General features: G+C 34.8%; 1 protein-coding gene across 46 annotated transcripts in view; it reads left to right on the forward strand.

The window, feature by feature from the left end:
- Positions 1-24,774, forward strand: part of magi1b (membrane associated guanylate kinase, WW and PDZ domain containing 1b) — a 228,228-nt gene that overhangs the window by 165,263 nt on the left and 38,191 nt on the right. For 22 of the 46 annotated variants that reach the window (XM_087272283.1, XM_087272260.1, XM_087272286.1 and 19 more), the window contains 6 exon segments: positions 1,669-1,704; positions 9,760-9,817; positions 10,581-10,666; positions 12,076-12,192; positions 13,836-14,021; positions 14,110-14,745. In XM_087272283.1, the coding sequence (XP_087128409.1) occupies positions 1,669-1,704; positions 9,760-9,817; positions 10,581-10,666; positions 12,076-12,192; positions 13,836-14,021; positions 14,110-14,745 (1,119 nt within the window). 46 annotated transcript variants of the gene reach the window in all.

Here is a 24,774-nt window from a genome sequence, read left to right on the forward strand (position 1 = left end):
GGCAAGACACTGCAGGGGAAAAAGGGGGAAAATAGGTAATTTTTATCACCATACGTCCTCAGTGGATTAACTTCCTATTGTTTCGTGATTGCAAGATTCTAAAAATATGCAAATGAGGCATTGATTTAATTAGTATGCATCTGATTTGCATTTTTAAACCAAAAAAAAATAAAAAACGGAAAAAAAACGAAATTTTTTTAAACAGAATATTAAAAAATGTTGAATAAAATTATATAGAAAAATTATTTCGCAAATGATGTATAAACAACTCCCCCCCCCCCCCCCCCCCCATAAAAAGCTTCAAAATATAGATATGAATAAGAAACGTAAAGTTTGTGTAAGAGCTGCTAAACTGGAGATTTATTGTTTAGTACAGAAGAAAAAAATATTTTAATAAAAGAGTATTAAAAGAGTATATGTGTTGGGATTGAAATCTACATCAAGTGCAATAAAAGAACCGCTTAAAGTTGATTTTCAGATATTCTCTTTCCATTAAGCTGAAAAAAGACTGACAGTACCTTTTCTTAATCGAAAAAATATATATTTTAATCTGTTATTAAGACTTATTCCCCATCCTAGCCTTATCTGAATGTAATGCAATGCAAGGAAACATATCTCACACTTAATTTAATCATTTAATTGATGTAGGCCTAGCTGCAATTCGTAGATCAGACGATGTAAAAGCCACATCTACTGTAATCTCTTGATGGTCTGTAGATGGCGCTCTTGAGCTTTCAAATGTTTAGCAGACACTCACCCTGTGACTAAATGACTGAGGCAGCTGCTGTAATGCTGCAAGGAGGGTCTGGATTAAACCCAATCTCCTCACACAAAACAAATAATAAAGCTCTGTAGCTGATTTTCCTGTGGTGGGTTGTGCTGAATATGAGTGTATTTGCTCAGATCTCACTTAATAATTCTGTATTAACAAAGGCTTAACTCAGATAATTTCTTTTTCTTTTAATTAAGGGCACTTTTTTAGGGGTTTAACAAAGCATTCATTTCACAATTCTTCCAACACAGACACTTATATAAAAAATACATATATATATATATATATATATATATATATATATATATATATATATATATATATATATATATATATATATATATATATATATATATATATATAATAAATCATATAGTTATGTATTACTGTATATCATAATAAATTAATATAAAATGTTAATTGATACTAATAGTATTTATAATATAAAATATAATTATATGTTATGAATTTAAGTTTATTCTAAAAAGGCTTATTTTAGTAAGCAATTTAATTTCATTTCCATTTTATATTGATTATTTACATTTTCAAGGTTTATTATTATGTGTTGCAGCAATACATGTCTAAACTAAAATAAAGTCAATGAGAATCCATAAACATGATGCACTGTTTTCCAGTACAGATATGTATGAAATATTCTGAAATAATTTTACTGTAAAATCCTTCTGTAATGGGTCGCTACAGCCCTACTAAATAATAGATTTGATCTAAAAGTGATTTCCACTCTATTTTTTGTAGTTTTTTGGGATAATTAAAGGGCTTCAAGCTTTTATTTTGCTTCTGATCAACAACTAACCCTCTCTGCCTCTCTGCCACCCTTCCTCTTTTTCTCTGGTCCTGCTTGCGTGCACCTGCCCCTTTTATTCCCTGATGAGAAGAAGGGGTCCATACAGAGGAGCTGGACAATGAACTAGGTAGGCCACAATCCCACTGGGAAACTTTTTTTTAACTTGTAAACCCAGCCTACATGTTTTTTATTTTTTTGAGTGTAGACCGATCCTTCTGTGCTGCTTTGGGACCAGATGTTTTCTCTGAAATACTGGATTTAATTATGAAAACAGAGCCCACAATTGATCCCAGATCAGCGCAGAAGGAAACGTCTACCCACAGTGCACGTGCAATGCCACGCTTTGTAGATGTAGAATCATTTTTCATTTTGAAATTGTTTATAAATTTAATGGCAAAAAAATGCATAGAATTAAACAAGCAATTTCGAAGTAGAAAAATGAAAATTGTTATCTTAAATTGATGAAGTGAAAATGAAGTGTTATCTTATTAAAGGGACAGTCCACCCAAAAAAGACAAATCTGTCATTATTTACTCACCTAAAAAGAACACAAAATAAATTTGTTAGTATTTTCAAATCCAGTAGCCACTGACATCTATAATATTTGTTTCTCTATAGACCATTTTGAGGGGTGTAAACTAAAGTAATGGTCCCAACATATTTCCTGATTTAGATTTTTTTATTTCTTGAGCCTCCGAGAATCCAAAAAGAGCCACATATTGATAAATAATGTCACAATAGCCGCTTTAACTTGAAGTTATGATTGAATTGTCTCTTGTTACAGTTAAGAAATAGTTTGATAGCAAGCAGGAAATGGTCATGGGGCAATGACACGACCACATTGAAATAGTCTGTTATGGATGCCAATTGTAACCGGTTACCAACATTTTTCTAAATATATATTTTTGTGCTTAACATTAAAAAAAAGACAATCGTAAAGGTTTGGAACCACATTTAGGATGAGTAAATTTTCTTTTCTTGTTTTTTTTTTTTTGGGTGAATTATTCCTTTAAAGGGATAATTGACTGGTTTTCATGTCATTTTTTCACACTTTTTTTGTGACAAACCAGTAAGACTTATGTTTATATCCAAAACACAAATGCTGATATTTTTAATGGAATTTAGGAGATACATTTCTCAGCTTATGAGTACACCTCTCACAACTCTCTCATTTAGATTAATATGTTCTATAGGATGCTTTGCAATATAATATTTATGCATATACATTAGTTTTGTCAGTACTGAAGCCAAATCTGGAGCATATCCAACAAAAAAAACATGCGATAATGGTTAAAAACTAGTTGCCCAAATTTATATGATAGGGAAAAATTACCCAAAATCAAGAGAAACAAAAATATGTTGGAATGTTTGCATTTTGCATAAATTTAAATGTATTGTCTTTCCATTTCTAAAGATTTTATGTGACTAAAACACTATTTTAATAAATATATATGTTAAATAAATCTGTTTTGTTCAAATGCACCAATATATATTACCTATATTCACTGAAAAATGGATAAAGCACTGAGCAGTGTATATGTCCTGATGTGAAATTCTCTATGCTGATATTCTGCACACTGAAAACTCTGAAAAACTCTGAAACTTCGATCAAAAATGAATCCAAATGAATTGAGTGTTTTATTCCAACATTTCAGAAGAGATTTGATTTATATGATGAAGGGATTTGATATCAGCATACATTCACATTAAATTATCAATCAGGAAACCAACAGTGGCTTAATCAAACTTAACGCAAAAGAACAATCCTGAACGGAATAATATGACATGAAAAATGAACCTAATTTATTTGGTTTCAAGCAAACATAAATGTGCCTTGATGACCAAATTTAAATTCTGTAAGCATTTTCTTGCTGTATATGTCAGTAATTATTTAAGCTTGATATAGTGATTGTGGCTCCTCAGAATGTCTTATTAAAATGGATTTATTGTGTGATCAATTTATGAACATTTTGAGGGAACAGACTTTCAGCAGAAATCAGTAATAAAAGATTTTTATCTTGCACAAATTAACCAATGTTTGTCTCAACATGAGGGTCAGTAAATTTTAATTTTGGGTAATCAGACTTTTAAATGTAGTCATTTTTACAGTAATCGTTGTATTTACACCTCAAAATATTAATACTAACAGTATAGCTCCATTTGAACTAACTATAAAACCCATTTTCATTACTTTCAAACAAGCCTCATTCTGTGTTGTCATTGGCGCTGCATGACATCAAATATTCATTGTTACTATTTCTACCTCCAAAGCGTGCGCAGTTGAAATGGGCTCTTTCGCAGCTGGGAGTGGTTTCCGCTTTCATTATGCATGCAAATAGCTCAAGAGATCCGAAACTATTATGTCGAGCTAACGGTGACAGTCAAATCATTGAATAATTTGTTGCTTTAATCAGTTTTACCATCATCGCAGCGCACTATATCAGCACACAGAGCTTCCTCTCCGCTGTTCAATGTGCCTTCTTAATTGAAGGGCTGATTCATCATTAGTAACGGATTAGTTGATGTAGGCAGTGGCCTTGAGGAGCCCTGTGTTTGCGTCTGGCCTGATTGGAAGAGCACGGTCAATAGCTATTGATTTGAGAAATCGGAGCCATTAGGTAGATGCCGTGACTGCGGCATGTGGGCAGTAGGTTCAAGAGTATCCAGTCGCACCAGAGAGACTTGATCCTGTAGAGAGGGACGATGGGATGCAAACAGATTAATGGGCAATTTGTCAGTAGAGTCACAGTAATGATGTGGGGGAAGGAGGACAGGACGCTTTCTTCTTCAAACAGTCAACACAAAATATGTCACATAATGTAGTAAAATACATATACAAAGCGTTCCCAGTGTTGGGTTGTGGCTGGAAGGGTATTTGCTGCGTAAAACATGCTGGATAAGTTGGCGGTTCATTCCGCTGTGATGACCCCTGATTAATAAAGGGGCTAAGCCTAAAAGAAAATTAATGAGTGAATGAACATATACAAAGCTTAATAATAACACTATGATAACGTGTTATTAGGGGCCGAGTTTCTACGATGCACATTTTATGCACATTTACAAAAATTGGCACATACATTAAACATGCCAAAACCTACAAAAATATCTCCTAGAGCGAAATCTCAAACCCAACAGGAAGTCAGATATTTTTACTTTCAGTTTTTGCCATTTCCAGGCGTTGTATCTTAACAAACTTCTCCTAAGGATTTTATCAAATCAGCACGAAAATTAGGTATTGTCATCTAAAGGCTTTGGCGATGTTAAATTGCGAAGATCTAGAGTTTTCGTCAAAGGGCATGTTCGTGGCAGCCTCACAAAATTTGATGTTTTGCCATAAAACAGGAAGTTGTTATGCATAATGCAACTCAGGCATGCACTGTCCGATCTTCCTCAAAATTCACATATTTCATAAAAGTCCTGACCTGAACACGTTTACATGCCAATATTCAGTTACAGTCATAGCGCCAACAGTAAATGAGATGTTTTACACAAACAAACTCCTTCAAGCTTTATCAGATTGAGTCCATGCTCCAATTGTTCAATCCAAAGGCCTTTGTGATGTGAAATTGTGAGGGTCGAGGGCAGGGGTCTCAAACTCAAAATGGCGGGGACCCATATCAGTGACTGACAGTTCGTAGGAGGGCTGTTTTAACATTCTAGCATACAAAAAAAGTAAAAAACCTGATGTAATTGATGCACTTAGACATTCTTCCCCAGAGTATCAAAGCTCCTTCTTTTTGTTTCCTGTTTAACATATTGAAGCGGTATTTTAAATTGATATGAAAATATTAAAACAATAATAGGTGCAATAATAAGTTTTGTTATGTCTCAATGAATTGTTCCTTAACCAAAAGTTTAACAGTTAGCTTAAGACAGCAGAAAGCAGATGTGTAACTTTATTGACTGGTAATTGTTCTTCTCAATATCTTTATTTTTTTGTAAAACTATAACAAAGAGGGGGAAAGTATGTACATATTTACATTTACTTTAACAAGTTCCATTTAGCCAGCAGTACAATTTTATTAATGCACATATATATATATATATATATATATATATATATATATATATATATATATATATATATATATATATATATATATATATTTTTTTTTTTACAATTCATAATATGCATATGAGGAAAATCTATCAATGAGACCATTTAAATCAAATATGAGCAAAATCATAATTACACCACTAGCATAAAATGTAAGCTATGAAGAGCTGTTTTTATAACAAAATATAGGTGGTATTTAATTAATAATAATCAAATGAATCAAATGAAAATTAACAAAAATATAGCTTTAGCAATAATAGAGCACTTACGGACATACATTTCAACGTTTAAATCAGCCCCAGAAATAATCTGCATGTGCGTTACTCTCGACTGTACACTGAGAGAAACTGAAAGTAACACAAATATATAGTACACTATTAAATGTCCAGGGGGGTCAAAACCACAAGTGTATATGTGACTGCACAACAATGATAGGGATTCAAAAATATATGTTTTGTTGGACCGAAGCTTGTTATATTTTTGGTGTCAGTTGTGTGCCAGATGGAGGAAGAGGGGGGGCATCAAATGGCCTGTGAGCCGACAGTTTGAAACCCCTGATCTAGAATTTTTGTTGAACGGCGTGTCCGTGGTGAACTGACAAAGTTCAGTGTTTTGCCATAGAAGAGGAAGTACTTGTAACTCAGCCACACAGTGTTTGATCTGCCTGATATTTTAAATGAGATTCCTCTCCTGAAGACATTTACATGCCAATAATGAGTTGTAGTTTTAGCGCTACCTGCTGGCAGAAAGAAGTTTGGCATAGATCTGTGATCAAGTTATATATTCTCAAGTTTTTGTTTGATTGGAGCTGTATTTTGTGTGTACGTGTATTTTGAGGGTTTTTTGATTTGAGTATTTCTGATAGCATGGTTATCTGGAATATTTTCTCTTATAATATAAAAAAATAGATTTTTTAACATTTTGAAGTAAAAACAGTGACATTGGCTTGTCTGGAAATGAATATAATATGTCTGAATAGCTGCATCTTTTTTGTAATATTGAACTATTATCATGTTATGCAAAAATCCCCTAAAAATTACTTTTTTTATTTGAAATAATAAAGAACTTTTATCCGTACTTTACAAAATAAAATAAAAAAGATTGTAAATCTGTATCATCAGCGTTATTTTATTGGGTGAATTTCAGATTTCTTAGATCATGAATGATTTTAAAAGAGAAACCACAAGAATATATAGAAAAAAAGAACAATTGTGAACAAACAATAAAAATAAATAGATAAAATACTTTTGCTAACAATTTACAATAAAGATCATTCCTGCACATTGTTCTGTCATTTAGATTTGCAAGTGATCTGAATTGTATTTAATTTTTTCATTATTAATAATGTTTCTGATGCTAGATGAAAAATCTAGGCTTAGCATTTATTCACATTTCAGTAGAGTACATAGAACGTAGTGTTAAGCACATCATTTAGAACTCTGCAACAGCTTGTCTATTACACATTTGCGCAAAAACGACACCGTGATTTTCACCCAGCAAAACACTTGTTGATTAATTGCATGAAAGATCAGGAGGAGCGAAGATATATGAGGCTGAGGCTGCTCACCGCTAGATCGTTATTTGTAAGTAATTAGTGTTGGTTGACATTTATAGATTCATTAGAACAGTACAGGAGTCTGCCATATATGTTATTGCTGCTTGGGAGAGATAATGAGTTCTTGCTTTGAAAACACACAAAATAATAATAAAAAATATTATAAATGTGTGCCGTCTTCATTGGCCAATTAGAAAGTGGCATCATAGAGAAGATTTCTCGGTGGGAGACGTAATGATGAGTTTCCTATGTGCTGCAGGCAATATGATAATACAGCAGCTCTGTGTCCCAAACACAAGCGTAGCCATGGTAAAGAAAGCAATATTTTCATATGCATGAAAGCACATTTCAATGTCAAACGCGGCTCAGCCTTTTCATGATTATTCCATTATTCTGGAGAAGACATGTTGTGTATCTCCTCGCCTTAACATCGTCATGATCAAATCTCGGTATATCCTCAGCTGTTTTTGTGCACTTGTCAACTTTTTCCTAAAATATTCGGAGCTGTTTGTATTTTTGTTGTTTGCCAGGTTAAGAGATTTGGATATGCTGGGGGAACATATTTGCTGTTTATGTAAATATCACAAGGAGAATTTGTCATAGAGCTTTGTCTCTGGAGACTTGTGCACAAACTTGATCCAGATATTGCCTATTTTGCATCTCCATGCCTGATGTCTCAATTAATAGGGAATTCTTTGTATATTGAACCAGTGTTTTTACTACTTAGTGATGGGAAATATCTGGTCGATATGGAAGAACTGATGGCAGGCTGTTTAATTATTGAAAATGGTGGAAATGCTGACCACAGCTACTAGAGATTGCATGAGTTTTCAGTTGATCATTTATTCTGCATTATAATCTACCATGGTTAACTCATATATATGTTTATCTTTATTATGCATAGTATAAGAGTATTATGATTCAAACCACTTTTACATCTTCAAGTGCATTCAAGGGCTCTATTTTAACAATCTAGGCGCAAAGTCCAAAGCGCATCGCGGAAAAACATTAAGGGCGTGTCCGAATCCACTTTTGCTATTTTATTCATTCATTCATGTTCTTTTCGGCTTACTCCCTTTATTAATCCGGGGTTGCCACAGCGGAATGAACCGCCTTTGCTATTTTAAGGATATAAAAATACTCTCTGCGCCCCTGTGCATAGTCTAACAGGGTTGTGCTTATTCTCTTAATGAGTTGTGGGTGTGTTTTGATCATAATTAAAGCAGAGTCTCATTTCCCATTGCCTTTGAGAGTCAGCTGCATCATGCCATGGTGCATTTGCTATCTACATGGCAGACTTTGTTAGTGGACAAACTGTATGCTTCACTAGCAAGAAAACAGTTAAACAGAGCATCTGCAGCATGAGGATAAAGAATGAGTCTCCTCCATTCGGTCTCTTTACTTTCTCTTTACTTTAATTTTACTCTTTCCTTACTCCTTTACTTTCGTGGATAAAGAAACGGTGTTGTACGCTCTCCACTGAAGACATCCATAACCCTACATATAATTTTGTTTGTTTAGCACAAAGAACTGAAAACTTTTGTCTGAAAACTATTTCTAAATTCAGTTCTTATTTCATACAAATGAATAAATGAACAAAGATAATGAAGTGTGGTATAAAATAATTTGTGTAAATTTTTAAGTCTTTATTTTTTTTATATGTAAAGAAGTTTCTGTGTTGCTATACATCCTGTTTGTTTTAGGCAATGTGTAAGAGTTTTGGATCTGAACAGGTGAATAACCAATGCGCTCTGCGCTGGAACTTAGACCAGCTTTCAGTTGGTCAATGGCACAGTCTATTTCAGTTCCTTAAAAAAAACAACGCACCAGCAATACACCATAAAACACCTCCTTCTTAGACTAGAACACCCATGAGTCCACAAAGTGGCGCAAATGGATTTGCTATTTAAACAACGTGGCGCAAAACGTGAAAATTAAAATTGTGCTGGTCTGAAAATAGCAACAAATCACGCCAAACACATCTTGTGCCTTATTGCGCTGGGTGCATGATAGTGCCCTAAGACATAATCAAGTTGATCTCCCTGCTCTTGAAAAACCAATTTAAGTAATTCAAACCATAACCCATACAAGTTCACAGGCCTTTACCTTGGACTTTTTGTGTCTTTTTTCAAAGAATTTGTGTCAAATGAATGATTGTAATGTTGTGATTCTCCTCATAGATATTTGGCTTGGTTTATGGCTTAGAATGCTTAAGTGAATACATTTTTTAAATAGATGGTGAAAAACAATTCTGGATGTAGCATGGCTGAAAAAGTGGGCGGATACTAATAAACCACATAAGCAAACCCTTTAGAACATCTGCCAACCAATCAGAATAAAGCATTTTGTAGTGCACTTTTAAAATCATGCTAAACGATGCAGTTAAGATTTAATTTGCGTAATATAATCTGCTCATCGTGGTCATTATAGTTTTAAAACGCCTGGCTTGTTAGTTGGAAAGCTCTTGAATGTTAATCAAAACATCAAATTACAAAGGACTCGATAAAAGCCTTATTAAATGAGTTACAATGAGCTGAAAAACCTCTTCTGTTTTGCTTCCTTTTTTCCAGAGCTGCCAACAGGCTGGGAGAAGATCGATGATCCAGTGTACGGGGTGTATTATGTTGAGTAAGTGACTCATCAATATTATCTTCAAATCAACTTTAATAAACTGTGTGACATCATCTGAAACATCAAAGAGGCAGCCACTGTTCCTCCGATCGGGCCTGTTGTGTTTTCGGCTGTGCACACCCTTTGTTACTGTTACCATTTTGAAATCTTGTTCTCTCTCTCTCCCTCCCCTTCAGAGGGACCCTTGGGTTTGTAGTGCATAAATATGAATGCATTCATATGTTTTGATGTTGTTTCAAAGCAATACCTCAGAGGCTGGAAGCCTTCCGGTTTTTGTCTTTGGAGATGTTTACGCATGTTTCAAGCCGTATTTGCCTAGTAAATTGCGCAGGCCTTTTGGAAAGTGGCCTGGATCGCAGCTGGGCGTGATCTGATTTATTTTGTAATTGTGCCGATGGAGTTTTATTTATTTTTATTTGTATTTTTTTTTACTGAGCTTGTCTAGTCTGCTGGATAGATTTTGCTTTTAAGCACATGGGATGAGAGAGAATTGCACACTTTTTTTTTCTCCCCCAAATTTCAAATGAATTTTAAATGAATGCAGAGGCTTTCAGCTGTACTTGAAGCTGTCTTTATTGCCTTTTCTCTGAATGAATTCACTTTATTTCTCCGCTTACCTGCTCTCCTTTGGCTCAACCTTTACCTGCCCTCTCATTCTATTTCCCGTTTCTCCCTCTGCTTCTGTTATTGACTGTGTCCTCTGCTCACTCATCTTCATCACCTCTTTCTCTTTCTCTCTCACTCTCTCTCCACCTCTCAGTCATATTAACAGGAAGACGCAGTATGAGAACCCAATTCTGGAAGCTAAAAGGAAGAAGCAACTGGAGCAGTCTCAGCCCGCTGAAGGTGAGCGGTTTATCCAAGGTTCGTTTCAGGCCCAACATGCTATCATTTTTTTTCTTATATGATTTGTCACTATTTAGCCTTAGAATTATGTTGCTGATCTGGTTTTGAAATTATTGTTTATTATGGTTAACCATATTCATATTATCTATAATTTGTTTAATTTCTTATCACTGCTTTTTGTAGATCTTTCTATTTCTTTATTTTTATTTATGTATTTATTTTGCATAAGTGTAATATTTAATAAAAAAAATAAGAGAACTTTAAAATATTGTTTGATTAAATGTTTATGTTTTGGGCCAGTGTTATAGAAACAGCTTGAAAAGGGAAATAAACCAATCGCAGTTGCGAAATGTTAAAATTTTCAAGTGAAACTAAATATTCAAAAATGTCTACATGAACTCATAATCAATCTCATTGACTTATTTAAAGGGATGTTTCAATCAAAAAATATTTATTTCTTCTTCTTCTTCTTATATAAACCTGCATGTCTGTCTTTTGTGTAACATAAATGAAGATATTTTGAAGAATGTAGGTAACCAAACACTTTTAGTGATCGCTGACTTCCACCTTTTATGTTCCCTAAAAAAAAGAATTCGAAATTTTGACAGTTAGTAAGATAGTAGTTTTGGAAGTCTCTTAAGTAAAGAAAATCCGCAAAGATTCATGGTTCAGTAATGTGACTCACATATTAATTCTGTTTATTAACTGTATAAAAATATAATTCATACTATAACTTGGATAAACTGATGTGGAATACTTGCACATCCTTCTAAAATGAATGATTTATTGATATATTAAAATTCATGCAAAGAGTACATTTCTAAAAATGTTATCTTAATTACTGACACTCTGGCATGTCACTGACCCTCATATTCACTGTAGGTTTTGCAAAAATAATTACTCCGTCTAGACTGCCTGTTGAATTGATCATAATGCCTTTCGCAGTACAACATCCTGTATCAAATTTCTCCTACATCTCTCTCATTTTACATAAAGTTCAGACCTTTCCCGTAAAGAAAAATTAGTCAATTATAAGCTCACATCAACTACTTCAGTCTCACCTCATTCTTTAAATGGTCCAGAAAGTTCTGCTAAAACTGAAGCTTGCCTTGGTCTCATTTCCAGCAAACTCAGCTGAATATTGCTCACTCGATTACCTAATTACCCAATAACTTCTTCTCCCTCAAGTTTCAAGTATTTCATATTCTACCACTGACTGTGATGCAGTACTTACAATATGCTGGTTTTACACCTAGAGGAAGTTAAGGCACCATAGGGGGCTCTTATGATTTAGCCACCATCCGCCATCTTGGCTCTAAAGCCGGTGGTTGCTCAGTATTACTTTGAATAGGCATAGGAGGTGACTTGAGAGACACACAAAAAAGGAAGTGCACCCTTCACTCTTTCAGAATGGATAGACGAGCATTCGTCAGGAGCACCGCTAGCGAGCTATGCTGCTAACCACCAAGAGACTTACAGAGACCCCGGCACCGGCCCTCCACTACCAACTCAACTGGGGGCTAAACGTATGTGCTGCCTCCTTTTTTTTTTGTTTGTAACCCACATTTACACACCCGTGCGTGGCGTACTCCTCTGTGGACATTCACTATTCACTCACTCCTTTTCACTTTCTCCAAATCTTCCTCTCTTCAGCTCTCTGTCTCTTCCGTCCCTGTGTTGTTTGAACACCCGACGATAAGCTGCTTATTTAAGGATTTAGCAAATACTGTCTTTTAGCGAAAGATATTGCGTTGTCCCTCACCCCATCTGCCATTTCCCTCTGGCGTCTTCATGTGGGCTCTCATTCAATCTCTGTAGTGCTTTCTATACAAAATATACCATACGTCTTTTGGTCAAAGTCAAGGATGTGTTGAATTAATAATTCAACCCTCAAACACATCTCAAAGGCACTTAGGATTATGAATATGATAGAAATATGTATAATATTCTTGAATCAAAAATATGTATACATGTAGATAGATTGTATACAGTGGGGTTCTACAAGTTAATATTGAAAGTTAAACTTTCTGAATTATTTATATTTTTTTCATTCAGATTTTTTTGTTTTATTCGTATTCCTGGTCATTTTGTAACGTTCAAATTTGCATTCATTTAAAAATACTGTATTATCCATAATTTAGCAGTGGATAGTGACCTCATTGTATGCAGTTTTGTGAAGCCAACGCAAATTTAGTTTTTAGTCTTTTACTGACAGCTCTGTTTCTCTGTCTGTCATGTTTTTACTCTCTCGTCTATGTGTATATATATCTTTATCACATCTAGTCATTTGCATTCAGTGTACAGTGTGTATTTCTCCTTAGGGTTTCTCTGCAGCTTTCTCTGATCTTCTGTCATGACAGACCATGATGAACAGATCACACTTCATGTCTCCAGCCGATCACACCCTTCTTCTCTGTTCGCTCATCCATTCGCTCCTCTCATTCTCTCTTGTACTAATGGCACTTTGGCTCTGATCTAGGACTGATTAGCAGCTGATGCATCTACTAACATCCATTTTGCCATTTTGATGTATAACTATTATAATGCACAACACTATTATTTTACAAAGTTATCCGCAGAAGTACATTGTTGAGTTTCTGACAGACACTTCTAACATTAAAAATGTTTGTCAACACAGCTTTAGATGTTGACTTGAGAGTTTTAAATGGTTGAACAGTATGTAGGTCCTAGGTGATCAGGTAGGTATGTAGGTAGATGGATGGATGGATGGATGGATGGTTGGATGATTGGATGGATGCATGGATGGATGGATTGATGGATGGATGGATGGATGGATGGATGGATGGCGGTTGGTTTGGTAGGTGGGTGGTTAGATGGATGGATGGATGGATGGATGGATGGATGGATAGATGGATAGATAGATGGATAGATAGATAGATAGATAGATAGATAGATAGATAGATAGATAGATAGATAGATAGATAGATAGATAGATAGATAGATAGATAGAAAGATAGAAAGATAGAAAGAAAGTGTGGTCGTGAAGTTAACTTTGCTGCACAGCTTTTTCTTGAAACAAAATGTTCTCAAGTTTTGCTGTGTCCTAATACTCAAAGGTATACATAATCATCTTCTACACAGGGGCCAACAGATTTACCGTTGTCGATTGCCATAGCTCACTAGTTGTGCACCGCTTTTCTCATTGCAGGAGGTAAGCCATTTTTCACAAGGAACCCTGCAGAACTGAAGGGGACGTTTATTAACACTAAGCTCAAGAAGAGCAGACGTGGGTTCGGCTTCACTGTAGTAGGAGGAGATGAACCCGATGAGTTCTTGCAGATTAAGAGTCTTGTGCTCGATGGACCCGCTGCCCTGGACGGAAAGATGGAAACAGGTACATCTGAAAACCATGAACTCATAAACGCGTGATGTAGTCTAATCTTTGTACTTTGCTCATCGCAAGTTTTTTTTTTCTCCCTCAGGTGATGTTATTGTAAGTGTGAACGACACTTGCGTTTTGGGTTACACACACGCCCAAGTTGTGAAGATCTTCCAGTCAATCCCTATTGGCTCTATGGTCGACCTTGAACTCTGCCGTGGCTACCCTTTGCCCTTTGACCCTGATGACCCCAACACCAGCCTGGTGACTTCAGTGGCCATTCTGGACAAGGAGCCAATCATTGTCAATGGAAAGGAAAGCTACGACTCACCATCCAGCCACGGGAGCGAAACTACAGCTGGAGGCAGCAGCTTGAATGGCTCCAGTGATCCTCCTCGCCCCCATAGCCCTTCAGCAGAGGTGGCTTCCAATGGCTCTCATGGTTATCCCAGTGATGTGGTGACTTTGGCGTCCTCGATCGCCACCCAGCCCGAGCTTATTACTGTCCACATGGAAAAAGGCGACAAGGGATTCGGCTTCACAATAGCAGACAGCCCGTCTGGAGGAGGCCAGCGAGTAAAGCAGATAGTGGATTACCCACGATGCAGAGGCCTGAGGGAAGGTGACATCATCATGGAGGTGAACAAGAGGAACGTGCAGAACCTGACGCACAATCAGGTGGTCGACCTGCTCAGCAAGTGTCCTAAAGGCAGTGAAGTGACCATGTTGGTGCAACGAGGTAAGCTCACCAAAATGTTATGACATGAAAGGAAAAGTGAGAAAGGAAATCCAAAAGCATTAAAAAAAAACAAAAACAAAAAAAAAACGGTTGCTTGCATGGAAAAATGCTAATTTGCTGTTGATTTACTTATCCTCAGGTCAGACAAGATCCAGGTGACTTACAGTAGAGCATTAATAAAAGGTTTTTGTCTTGAACCTGGTGGCTTGGTTTTTCTTTAAATACAAATCATTGGCTACAACACTTTCAGAATCACTATTATTTAATTTGTTTTGTCTGTTTTTCATTTATTCATTCTGAAAGTGCCGGTAGCCATTTACTTCCATTTTATGAAACACCAGGGACCAAGGTTTGAGCTAAAAATCTTTTAAATGTTCTGCTGAGAAAAAGAGTTACCTTCATCCTGAATGAACTGAGTAGGGAGGGAACACTTTCAAATTTCACAACATTCCAAAGTTCATGTTTTGTAAACTCCAACTGGCAAATTTTTGTCTTGTTGACCTGGGCAATAGTCGATCTTTATAAATGCTTCTGCTAATATATTACACTTTTCTGCAATTCGGTAGATATAAGGTTAGATTTGCTGGATAAAACAAATCTAAATTTATATCTAGAGAATATATTACATATTTTAAATTGGTTTAATTTAGGAAATGTGCCAAATAGTGTGACAACATTAGAGCGTCTGTCAATATTCTGTGTGCTTAAAGTCTAGTGTAACCATCTTTAAGAGTATAGTTTTTATTTTATTACCAATATTTTATAATTTATTATATTATATTATATTATATTACAATTTTTACTAATTATATAATATAATAAATATAAATATTTAAGGCAAGAAGGTCGCTGGTTCGAGCCCCAGGTGGGTGAGTTGGCATTTCTGGGTGGAGTTTGTATGTTCTCCCCGTGTTCGCGTGGGTTTCCTCTGGGTGTTCCAGTTTCCCCCACAGTCCAAAGACATGCGGTACATGTGAATTGAATAAACTGAATTGGCCGTAGTGTGTGTGAGAGTGTGTATGGGTGTTTCCCAGTGTTGAGTTGCAGCTGGAAGGGCATCCGCTGCAAAAAAAAAAACATATGCTGGATAAGTTAGCGGTTCATTCCGCTATGGTGACCCCAGAATAATAAAGGCTAAGTCTAAAAAAGAAATTAATGAATATGAAAACTAAATATAAAAATTCTAAAATATATATGTAAATCTCCCTCACGTTATATGATTTGATGTCATTTTTGATCAAAGTAACATCCTTACTAAAAATATATATACAAAAAAAATCATACTGACACATTAACTTTCAGTTTGGAAGGGCATCTGCTGCGTAAAACACATGCTGGATAAGTTGGCAGTTCATTCCGCTGTGGTGACTCCAGATTAATAAAAGGACTAAGCTAAAAGGAAAGTGAACCAATGAATGAATTTCTGTTAGTTTATTATATTTTATAACATTTTTCTTTAAGGTTTTATCCCATAAAAGAACAAATTGTGGTTGGTTGGCTGGTTGGTTTAGAAGTCACTAAGGGCGTATTCACACTATGCTATACGAACCGTGCCCAGGCCCGTTTCCCGGATCATTTGAGAAGTGTAAGTGCACTGAATTGGGCGCAGTTCACTTGGGTTTGGCGTGGTACGCTTGTGTGTGAGTGCAAAATGTGCCTAAGCCCGAAACTGAAAGAGAGACATAACTTTTAGGGGCCGTTTCATATGGATTTATTAATAATTCTTACTGTTCAATGAAAGAAAAGTGTCATAGATCATTAAAGACGAAAACACTTCACTACACGACACCTGCGCACCTACAGCAACCTACTAATTCCTGCAGCACGAGGACTTTATGGTTATTTATGAGCGTCAAAAGTGGCAGATCTGTTTGGCGAAATATTTGACTGTGTCACTGCATCTCAATCGATATAACTAAAGAAATGTCCACTGCGCTGAGCAAGGGCGCTTACTCACTAGTGCAGCATCGATGACGTAATCGTGTCCAGGCCCGAATGTAATGTGACTACGGGTCGTCGGGGAGACGGGAGGGGGGACAAGCGTGCTTTGGCCCGGTTTAAGGCAACTGTACATAGTGTGAGTACGGCCTAAGATGTCACTGATTGGCTTCATATTTTTGCTCTTACATGCTGTAAGCTCCTTTCTCACATTTTTTTCCTCACTTTACTGTTGTTTTCATCTGCATGCTACACCTTGGAATGTGAACAGCATCCTTCAGTGTTGGCCTGGCTCTGTGCAGACCTTTATGGTTGAGTGTAGAGAAAGAAATATAAACAGAAAGCAGCCCGATTAAAGACTAACACATGTGGCTGTTCAGTTAGTGTTCATGAATGAAAGTTCATGCAGTTGAGATGAAGAGTGAATGACAGGAAAGTGTCCAGACTAAGATGCTCTGTGCCGATCATAAATATGAAGCCTATGGCTCTTTCTTTTCCCTTGAGGACCTAACTCAGCTGTCTGTTAACCCCCATATGACACTTCCACACTGGTTTCTCTGTCTGTCTTGAATTTTATGGTTGGAAAAAAGATAGAAATGTCAAGGTTACCTGTTTTTGGCTTGCAAAAGAGACTAAAAGAAAGAGATGAAAGAGGAATAGAGAAATGCAAATGCGTGAAATGAGAGAAAACACTGAATATACTCATTTGACTCTTTAAAAAGTTTCAAGAGTTTGCACACACAAATCTCAAGGCTTCAAATTCCTGTTTTGAGCCGTTTCAGAGCTTTCAGTCAGAGCCCGGCACTCGGATTATTAATTTGATGAATTGAAAGCACTTTTATCTGTCTCGTGTAAGTGCTTTTAACAGGGCCGGGAAATTGCTATGTTCCAATCGCAAGGCCGGAGCCTGTTGTATTAAAACATCCCCATTTGTCATTTAGGACAGTTACCAGCATGTAAACAAAAGTGTATGCAGTGCTTATATCTTTTATGGCTCATCAAAAGAGCTGCCGCCAAGCTATTTCGGTAAAGCAAAAAAGCCCAGTTGTCCTCCAGGGTTTGATGGCCTACTGAACTGACATCACATAAGTTGTAGTGTAATTTATGCAGAAACTGCAGGACAAAAGTGGCCTGTTTTGCATCTACAGTATGTGGCTCACACGCACCAACTGCATCAACTGTATATTTCGGTTCATTTTTTTTTAAGCAGCCAGATATCAACATCAGTAAGTGTTGTGCCCTGCTATGGTTCACAGTTAGTAACTAAAATCGTATATGTAATAATTTATTTTAGTTACATGTGTACACTATACACATACTCAATAGATGAATTATTATTTCAGAAATGCACAACTGAACATCAGAGTAGGAACATATTTGGTAACATGAGTAACAATACTTAGGGCTGCATGATGTTAACTAAATCGGACACTACAATAATAAAATTGCAAGAATAATTATAATAGAACAAAGAAAAAGTCAAATAAACAGTTCTTTATGGTTTTCCAGAAAGTCAAACAGTATTTAGATACAGAAATGTAATAATGTAATGTTAAAAAAGTGTATAGTGTTCAATGTACTAATAAATCAGTAAATTTTTTCTTCATTAAAGTTACAAATGTTTACGTTACTGTCCCTGGAAGCTTTACACTTTCTTGAAATGCCTTAATGACACATGCAAATGATAAAGTTTCACTCTGTTTTGGTTATACGTTGCAATGACTCTTCAAATCTCATGTGTTCTCAATTGTTGATTGACTATAATCCCAATTTAACATTGCATATTCTGCGATGTGACTATTGCAGGCACAGACTTTGCGAAATCGATGCAAATACAATATATTGTGCAGCCCTAACGCTTACTGTTATCTAGAGGCTTATGCATGATGATAATAAAAATAATAATAATACATTTTATTTGTAGCTTTTTTTAGATTTAAAGCGCTGCAATGCAAAATACTAACAATACAAGGCAAAATAATAACAGTAGCAGAAACAGTACAACAATAAAAATATGAACCAGAAGATAGAATAAAAGAAGTTAATGAAAATGATCATCCTAAGTTTAAATCAATGCATTTAATAAGTTTCTTAAAACAGTCCAGAGAATTGGCATTCCTCATGTACAGTTGAAGTCAGAATTATTACCCCCCAACCACGCCCCCCCATAAGTTTTTTTTTTTCGATAGTCTAGAGAACAAACCATCATTATACAATAACTTGCCTAATTACCCTAACCTGCCTAGTTAAGCCTTTAAATGTCACTATAAGCTGTATAAAAGTGTCTTGAAAAATATCTAGTCAAATATTATTTACTGTCTTAATGGTAAAGATTTTAACTGTATATGATTTTGCATATGAGCGGCATATGATCTTTAGTTCAGTTTCCTTTATTTTTTTATTCAAAACATCACAATAAATTGTAATGCAGAACGAAATTACGGTGCATCTGACCCAACAAGAACTAATCACATATATAAAATATGGTTATGTAAAATATAACCAAATAAAAAAAAAATGACAGGAGAAAATAAATTAATACTTAAATAACTATTGCACAGTTTGTTATAACAGTTATAATATTAACAATTTGTTCTAGTTTGTTTAACTATTTATTGATTTATTATTACATACTAGCTATCAATAGTATTTAAGATACTTTATTATTCAAAAGTCTTATAATGACAGGATAAAAACTATCATGAAACTGGACTGATTTGCAGTTTCTTATTCTATACATCTAATCCTATTCAATACATAAACCCAACTACTTTATTATTAACTATTAACAAGTAGCAAATTAGGAGTTTACTAAGGCAAAAGTTATAATTAATGGTTTATTAACAGTGAAAAGATACCTTAATATAAAATGTTACCATGTGTTTTTAAATAAAAAGCAATAACACTTTCGTATATGAGATTTATTATATACCATAATTAAATGCATGAAAAAAGTTCAATTCTAAGGGTTAAAGTAAAAGTGATGATGAATGATTTTTTAAAACACTTATTACCTTGATTATTAATATAGGCCACAGGGTAAAACAATAAAAAAAAAAAAATCAATGTTAAAAGCACTTTAATTTTCACTAGAGTAATCCAAGTTCAGTAGTTCATGTTTGTACACAGTGGAGACGTTCTCTAATGTCTATGAAATGTGGCCGGGATGTTTTAAGTATTCTCTATGCTCACATCTCACCTTTAATTGCTGACCTTGATGTCAGGCAGCAAATCCCAACACACACACACACACACACACACACACACAGACACACACACACACACACACACACACACACACACACACACACACACACACACACACACACACAAGCACTTTTTTTCATCAACACCCATCACTAGCTGACCAATTACAGTAGAAGATCTAATGGTGAGAAACGTGATTTATATCTCTTCATTTTTTTTACACAAACACACACACACACGTGGTAAAACTGCAGCATGTTTGGCTTATTAAATGTGCTGTTGTCTCTGCTGGTTTTCTGGATAATTGACTCATGTTAGAAAGTATACATGGTTTAACATCAGTTGAGGTCTTTTTGCTGTTCATTATTGTGCCTCTGCTAGGTGGATTCGGTTGGTGGTCTAAAAGCTGCATTAAATTGTAATTTGAACATTTTATTCACTTGCTAGAAAGGACTGGTAGAGTTGCTTTGTATAAATGTGTTTATTAGGGGAAGGTTAACCTGAAGTCAACTTGATTTGTGAAAAAATGATGATTGCCACGCATAGAAAAAGTGATTGTTTTGTATGATTTTATAAAAAATTGACATTTTAATTATAAATAAAAAAGTCACCACACAAACTTTTTAACAGAAATCAAGGCTATGTTACTATTTTCTGAAGGATTTAGTAACACAAATGTGAAGCTTATAATTTAAAAGATTTTTTATCGTCTAATTGCTCCAGTTTTTATCATCAAATTAATATTTTAACTATTTAATAATTTACCTTGAAAAAGTTATTTAAAAAAATGTTAAGACTTTGATCAATGTACTTGAATGGGACTTTTAAATAAATGTTTTTGTTAAGTGTCACTAACATGTTTTTGTAATGTATACTATAAAATTATTTTTGCAGTCCAGTTATCAGATTAGCATTATATACATTTGAAGTCAGAATTATTAGCGCCCCCCCTGTTTTATTTTTTTCCCAATTTCTGTTTAACGAAGAGAAGATTTTTTTCAACACATTTCTAAACATAATAGTTTTAATAACTCATTTATAATCACTGATTTATTTTATCTTTGCAATGATGACAGAAAATAATATTTTACTAGATATTTTTTAAGACACTTTTATACAGCTTAAAGTGACATTTAAAGGCTTAACTAGGTTGATTTGGTTAATTAGGCACGTTATGTAATTAGGCAAGTCATTGAATAACGATGGTTTGTTCTGTTGACTATCGAAAAAAAAAAAAAGCTCAAAGGGGCTAATAATTTTGTCCCTAAATAAAAAAAAAAAATTTAAAACTGCTTTTATTCTTGCCGAAATAAAACAAATAATACTTTCTTCAGAAGAAAAAATATTATCAGGCATACTGTGAAAATTTCCTTGCTCTGTTAAAACACCATTTAGGAATTATTAAAAAAAGAAAAAGAAAACTAAAGGGGGGCTAATAATTCTGACTTTTACTTTACTTTCTTTATTGTCTACAAGTGGAAATTCATCTTTGGCTTCATTACACAAACAGATCAACGTTCACATTACACACATCACAGAAAAAACAGGCATCACAAATACACTCAACGTTATCACATATATAACATTAAAAAACATAAAAAAATTCAATTTAAAAACCTTTGCATACTTAGAACCCAGTATTTAAAATTCGAATGGCTCTCGTCACAAAGGACATCTGATACACATTTTTCTTTACTTGAGGTTGCCTAAAACAATTTTTTGATGGCAAGAGCTGAAATTTTATATTTATAAACAATCTTCAATAAAGATGTGTGCTTTCTGTTTAATTCTCATTGAAAACATTTTCATTTTGTTGTCTTTATGCTTTACCTACAATTGCACCGCCACTACTACTCGACACAGTTTTTGCTTTTATTTAATTGGCAACAGTCCATACCATGCAATCATATTAAAACTCACAACAGCTTTCAACCAAGTTCTTGTATACCATCTCCAGAACATTTTGACTCCAAATTGTTGTAACCTCTATATGAGATATAATGTCTGCATTGTTTTTTAAAAAGGCACTTTGCATTTGCAGAAAATGTTAATTCACTATCAATAAGTGTTGCTAAATATTTAAAACCACCAACTGTCTATTTCTGCTAATTATCATCTCCTTGGTTTTATTAAAATTGATCTCCAGTGAACACCTTTTACACCAGTTTTGAAGCAAATTTATATAATTAAAGTACAAGGTATCTCCTTCTGTTCCTATTTTAGTCAACCGGCCTACAAGTGCCATATCATCTGCATATTTAAATAACTTAAAACCTAAATCCTGAATCTTAAGTTCATTTGTGTAAAGAGAAAAAAGTAAGGGTGATAAAATGCTTCCTTGTGGAACTCCTGTGTTTACAATCATTGTTTTAGACACCATTTCATTAACAACAACTCTTTGAGGACAATTTAAGAGGAAATCTTTAATCCACCAAATAAGATCACCATTCAAGTCTAAAAATTATTTTGTATGAGGAACTATTTTCTTCCTCCATTCTTTCACATCTGCAGCTGAAGTCAAAACAGTAGAAACCGTTGCTACTTCTCAAACGTCACTTTAGAACTAGTATTTGAATGATTCTCTAGCGTAATGTCTAAAGGGATGGAAAAACAGGTGATTTTACTCGCATTATAAGAATATAAGGCCGAATGGCATGAAATGTTTATTTTTTGCAATCAGGATATCACAATATTTAACCCCGAAAAATCCAAAACAACGCAAACATTACTAGATTACTGTTGTGTTTGTGATAAGGAAAGATGCTAAACACACATGCGGGCATTTCTTCTTTTTTTCTAGTTACTGATCTAGCCTGCATAAACTAAAACAGGACACTAACTAGAAGGGTGAGGAGGCTGTATGAGTTCTGATGTTGCAAAATACAGCACGGCAATTAGCCAATCAGATTCGAGGACCAGACAGAACTGTATAGTTATGTGTGTGTTTATATATATATATATATATATATATATATATATATATATATATATATATATATATATATATATATATTTATTTTTTTTATTTTTTATTTTTTTAATTTTTTTTTTAGACTTCCGAAGCAAATATTAACTTTTTTTTGAAGGATTTTAAACACAGAAATTTGAGATTTAGAATTCTACATTCATTTATCTTCTAAAATGTGTGTTATTATTAGGTGGGCCCAATTTTTAAAGGATTTCAAAGCAGTAGGTGAAGCATATAGTTTTATTAAAGCATTTTGACTTGTTTTCTGTCGATTTGTGTTTTTTGATCTGTATCATTCTATCAGTCATTTGAGCGTTTATGGCATTTAGTTGCTAAATTGTAATCTACACAGAAAATAGAAAAATGCACAACACTGAACAAATAAATGTTTTATCATTTACAGATCACTTCTGTTCACTTCCATTACATGCCTCATTGTTAAGTATATTGTTGCTTTTTTATTTGTATTTAATCTTTTCTGATGATCAAGATTTATTATTACAACTACTGTTATGATCCTATACAGATCTAAGAAAAAATTTTCTTAAAACCAAACAAGAATTATGATCTCATCTAAGGCTTGACAGAGCATAAATCCAAACCTTTATTTTCCGACATTGAGCTGCCATTGTTGGCAGTTTTTCTCCCACGAGACTTGACCGCTGTCAGTTATTCCTCTAGATTATTCTCAGATGTTCAGGTCTAAATGTCACGCTCACAAATGCTCTGTATAAAGCAGATTCATGCATCTGTTGTGCCCGGGGTAATCAGTTTAACACAATGCGTGTTTGTGAACCGAAAGCATGATGGCTTCGAGTCAGTGACCCAAGGGTCCATTCTCTCTCCCTGAAGAGTGTGCGCGTGCGTGTTTATGTTTATATATTTACATTCAACGCCGCAGCATATGGAAGGCCATTTCTAGGCTGATTGTAATTCCTCCTGCTGGTGTTTATCAGAATGTGCTGCTTTGAGAAGAGCGTGATGAAATGAAAAGGTGCAAACTACTATCTGATCCGCTGGCTTTATGAGTCATCAATCAGCGATGACAGCACACATCTCGATTTCCCCAGCAGATATGAAACCTGCTTCTACACAGACATTAGCTAGTCTGCTCTCATTAGCTGCTACTCCAAGCAACCAAATGAGTCTGTTAAGGCTTATTCGTAGCAAAAGGAAAATAAAAAAATGTAACTAATTGTAAACAGAGTTAAACCAAGAGTGATACATCGTTGATGTGCAGGATGCAGGCTATGTTCTATTTGAATGTTAACAGATAGCATCTTGCAGGTATTGCTGAGTTGTTTTGGGAGATATTGGCTGTATCCGAAATCCATACTATATTATGCTAAAAACAATATGCGAGCCGGGTAGTATGTCCAAATTTATACAATCCAAAAATCAGTACGCAAGATGCATCCGGATAACTTACTACTTCCGGCGAGATTCTAAAGTGTGCATCCAATGCACGCTGCGCTATTCTATGATGTCCGGCTCGAGAATTTATGAATGGGAGTGAAGCGATGCATCTCAAGCGGGTAGGTCATGTGGTCAAGACTTGAATGGCGAATGTAGTATGTTCTAGTTCCATTTATACTGCTGACATTCATACTGTATGGAATGTACTTTTTAAACAGCCAAGTAGTACGGTTAAATTCAAATGTAGTACCTACTGAGTAGTTGGCGGATTCAGACATTATTTTGTTATTTGACCGAGAATAAAAGAATTAAACTTTTCTAATTAATGCTACCATGTTTCTATAGAATGACCATATATAAAACTTTTTTTTTTGTCACACCTTTACACACGTTTCAAAGTTCTATTAAAGTTTGTTGAATTAAGCTTTGAATGTCTATTGTCATACCTGATAAAAGTCATTCCCCTAAAAAAAAAAAAAAAAAAAAAAAATATATATATA

This window comes from Danio rerio, chromosome 11 (assembly GCF_052040795.2).
Source record: "Danio rerio strain M-AB ecotype USA chromosome 11, GRCz13ab, whole genome shotgun sequence".
Classification (NCBI taxonomy): domain Eukaryota; kingdom Metazoa; phylum Chordata; class Actinopteri; order Cypriniformes; family Danionidae; genus Danio; species Danio rerio.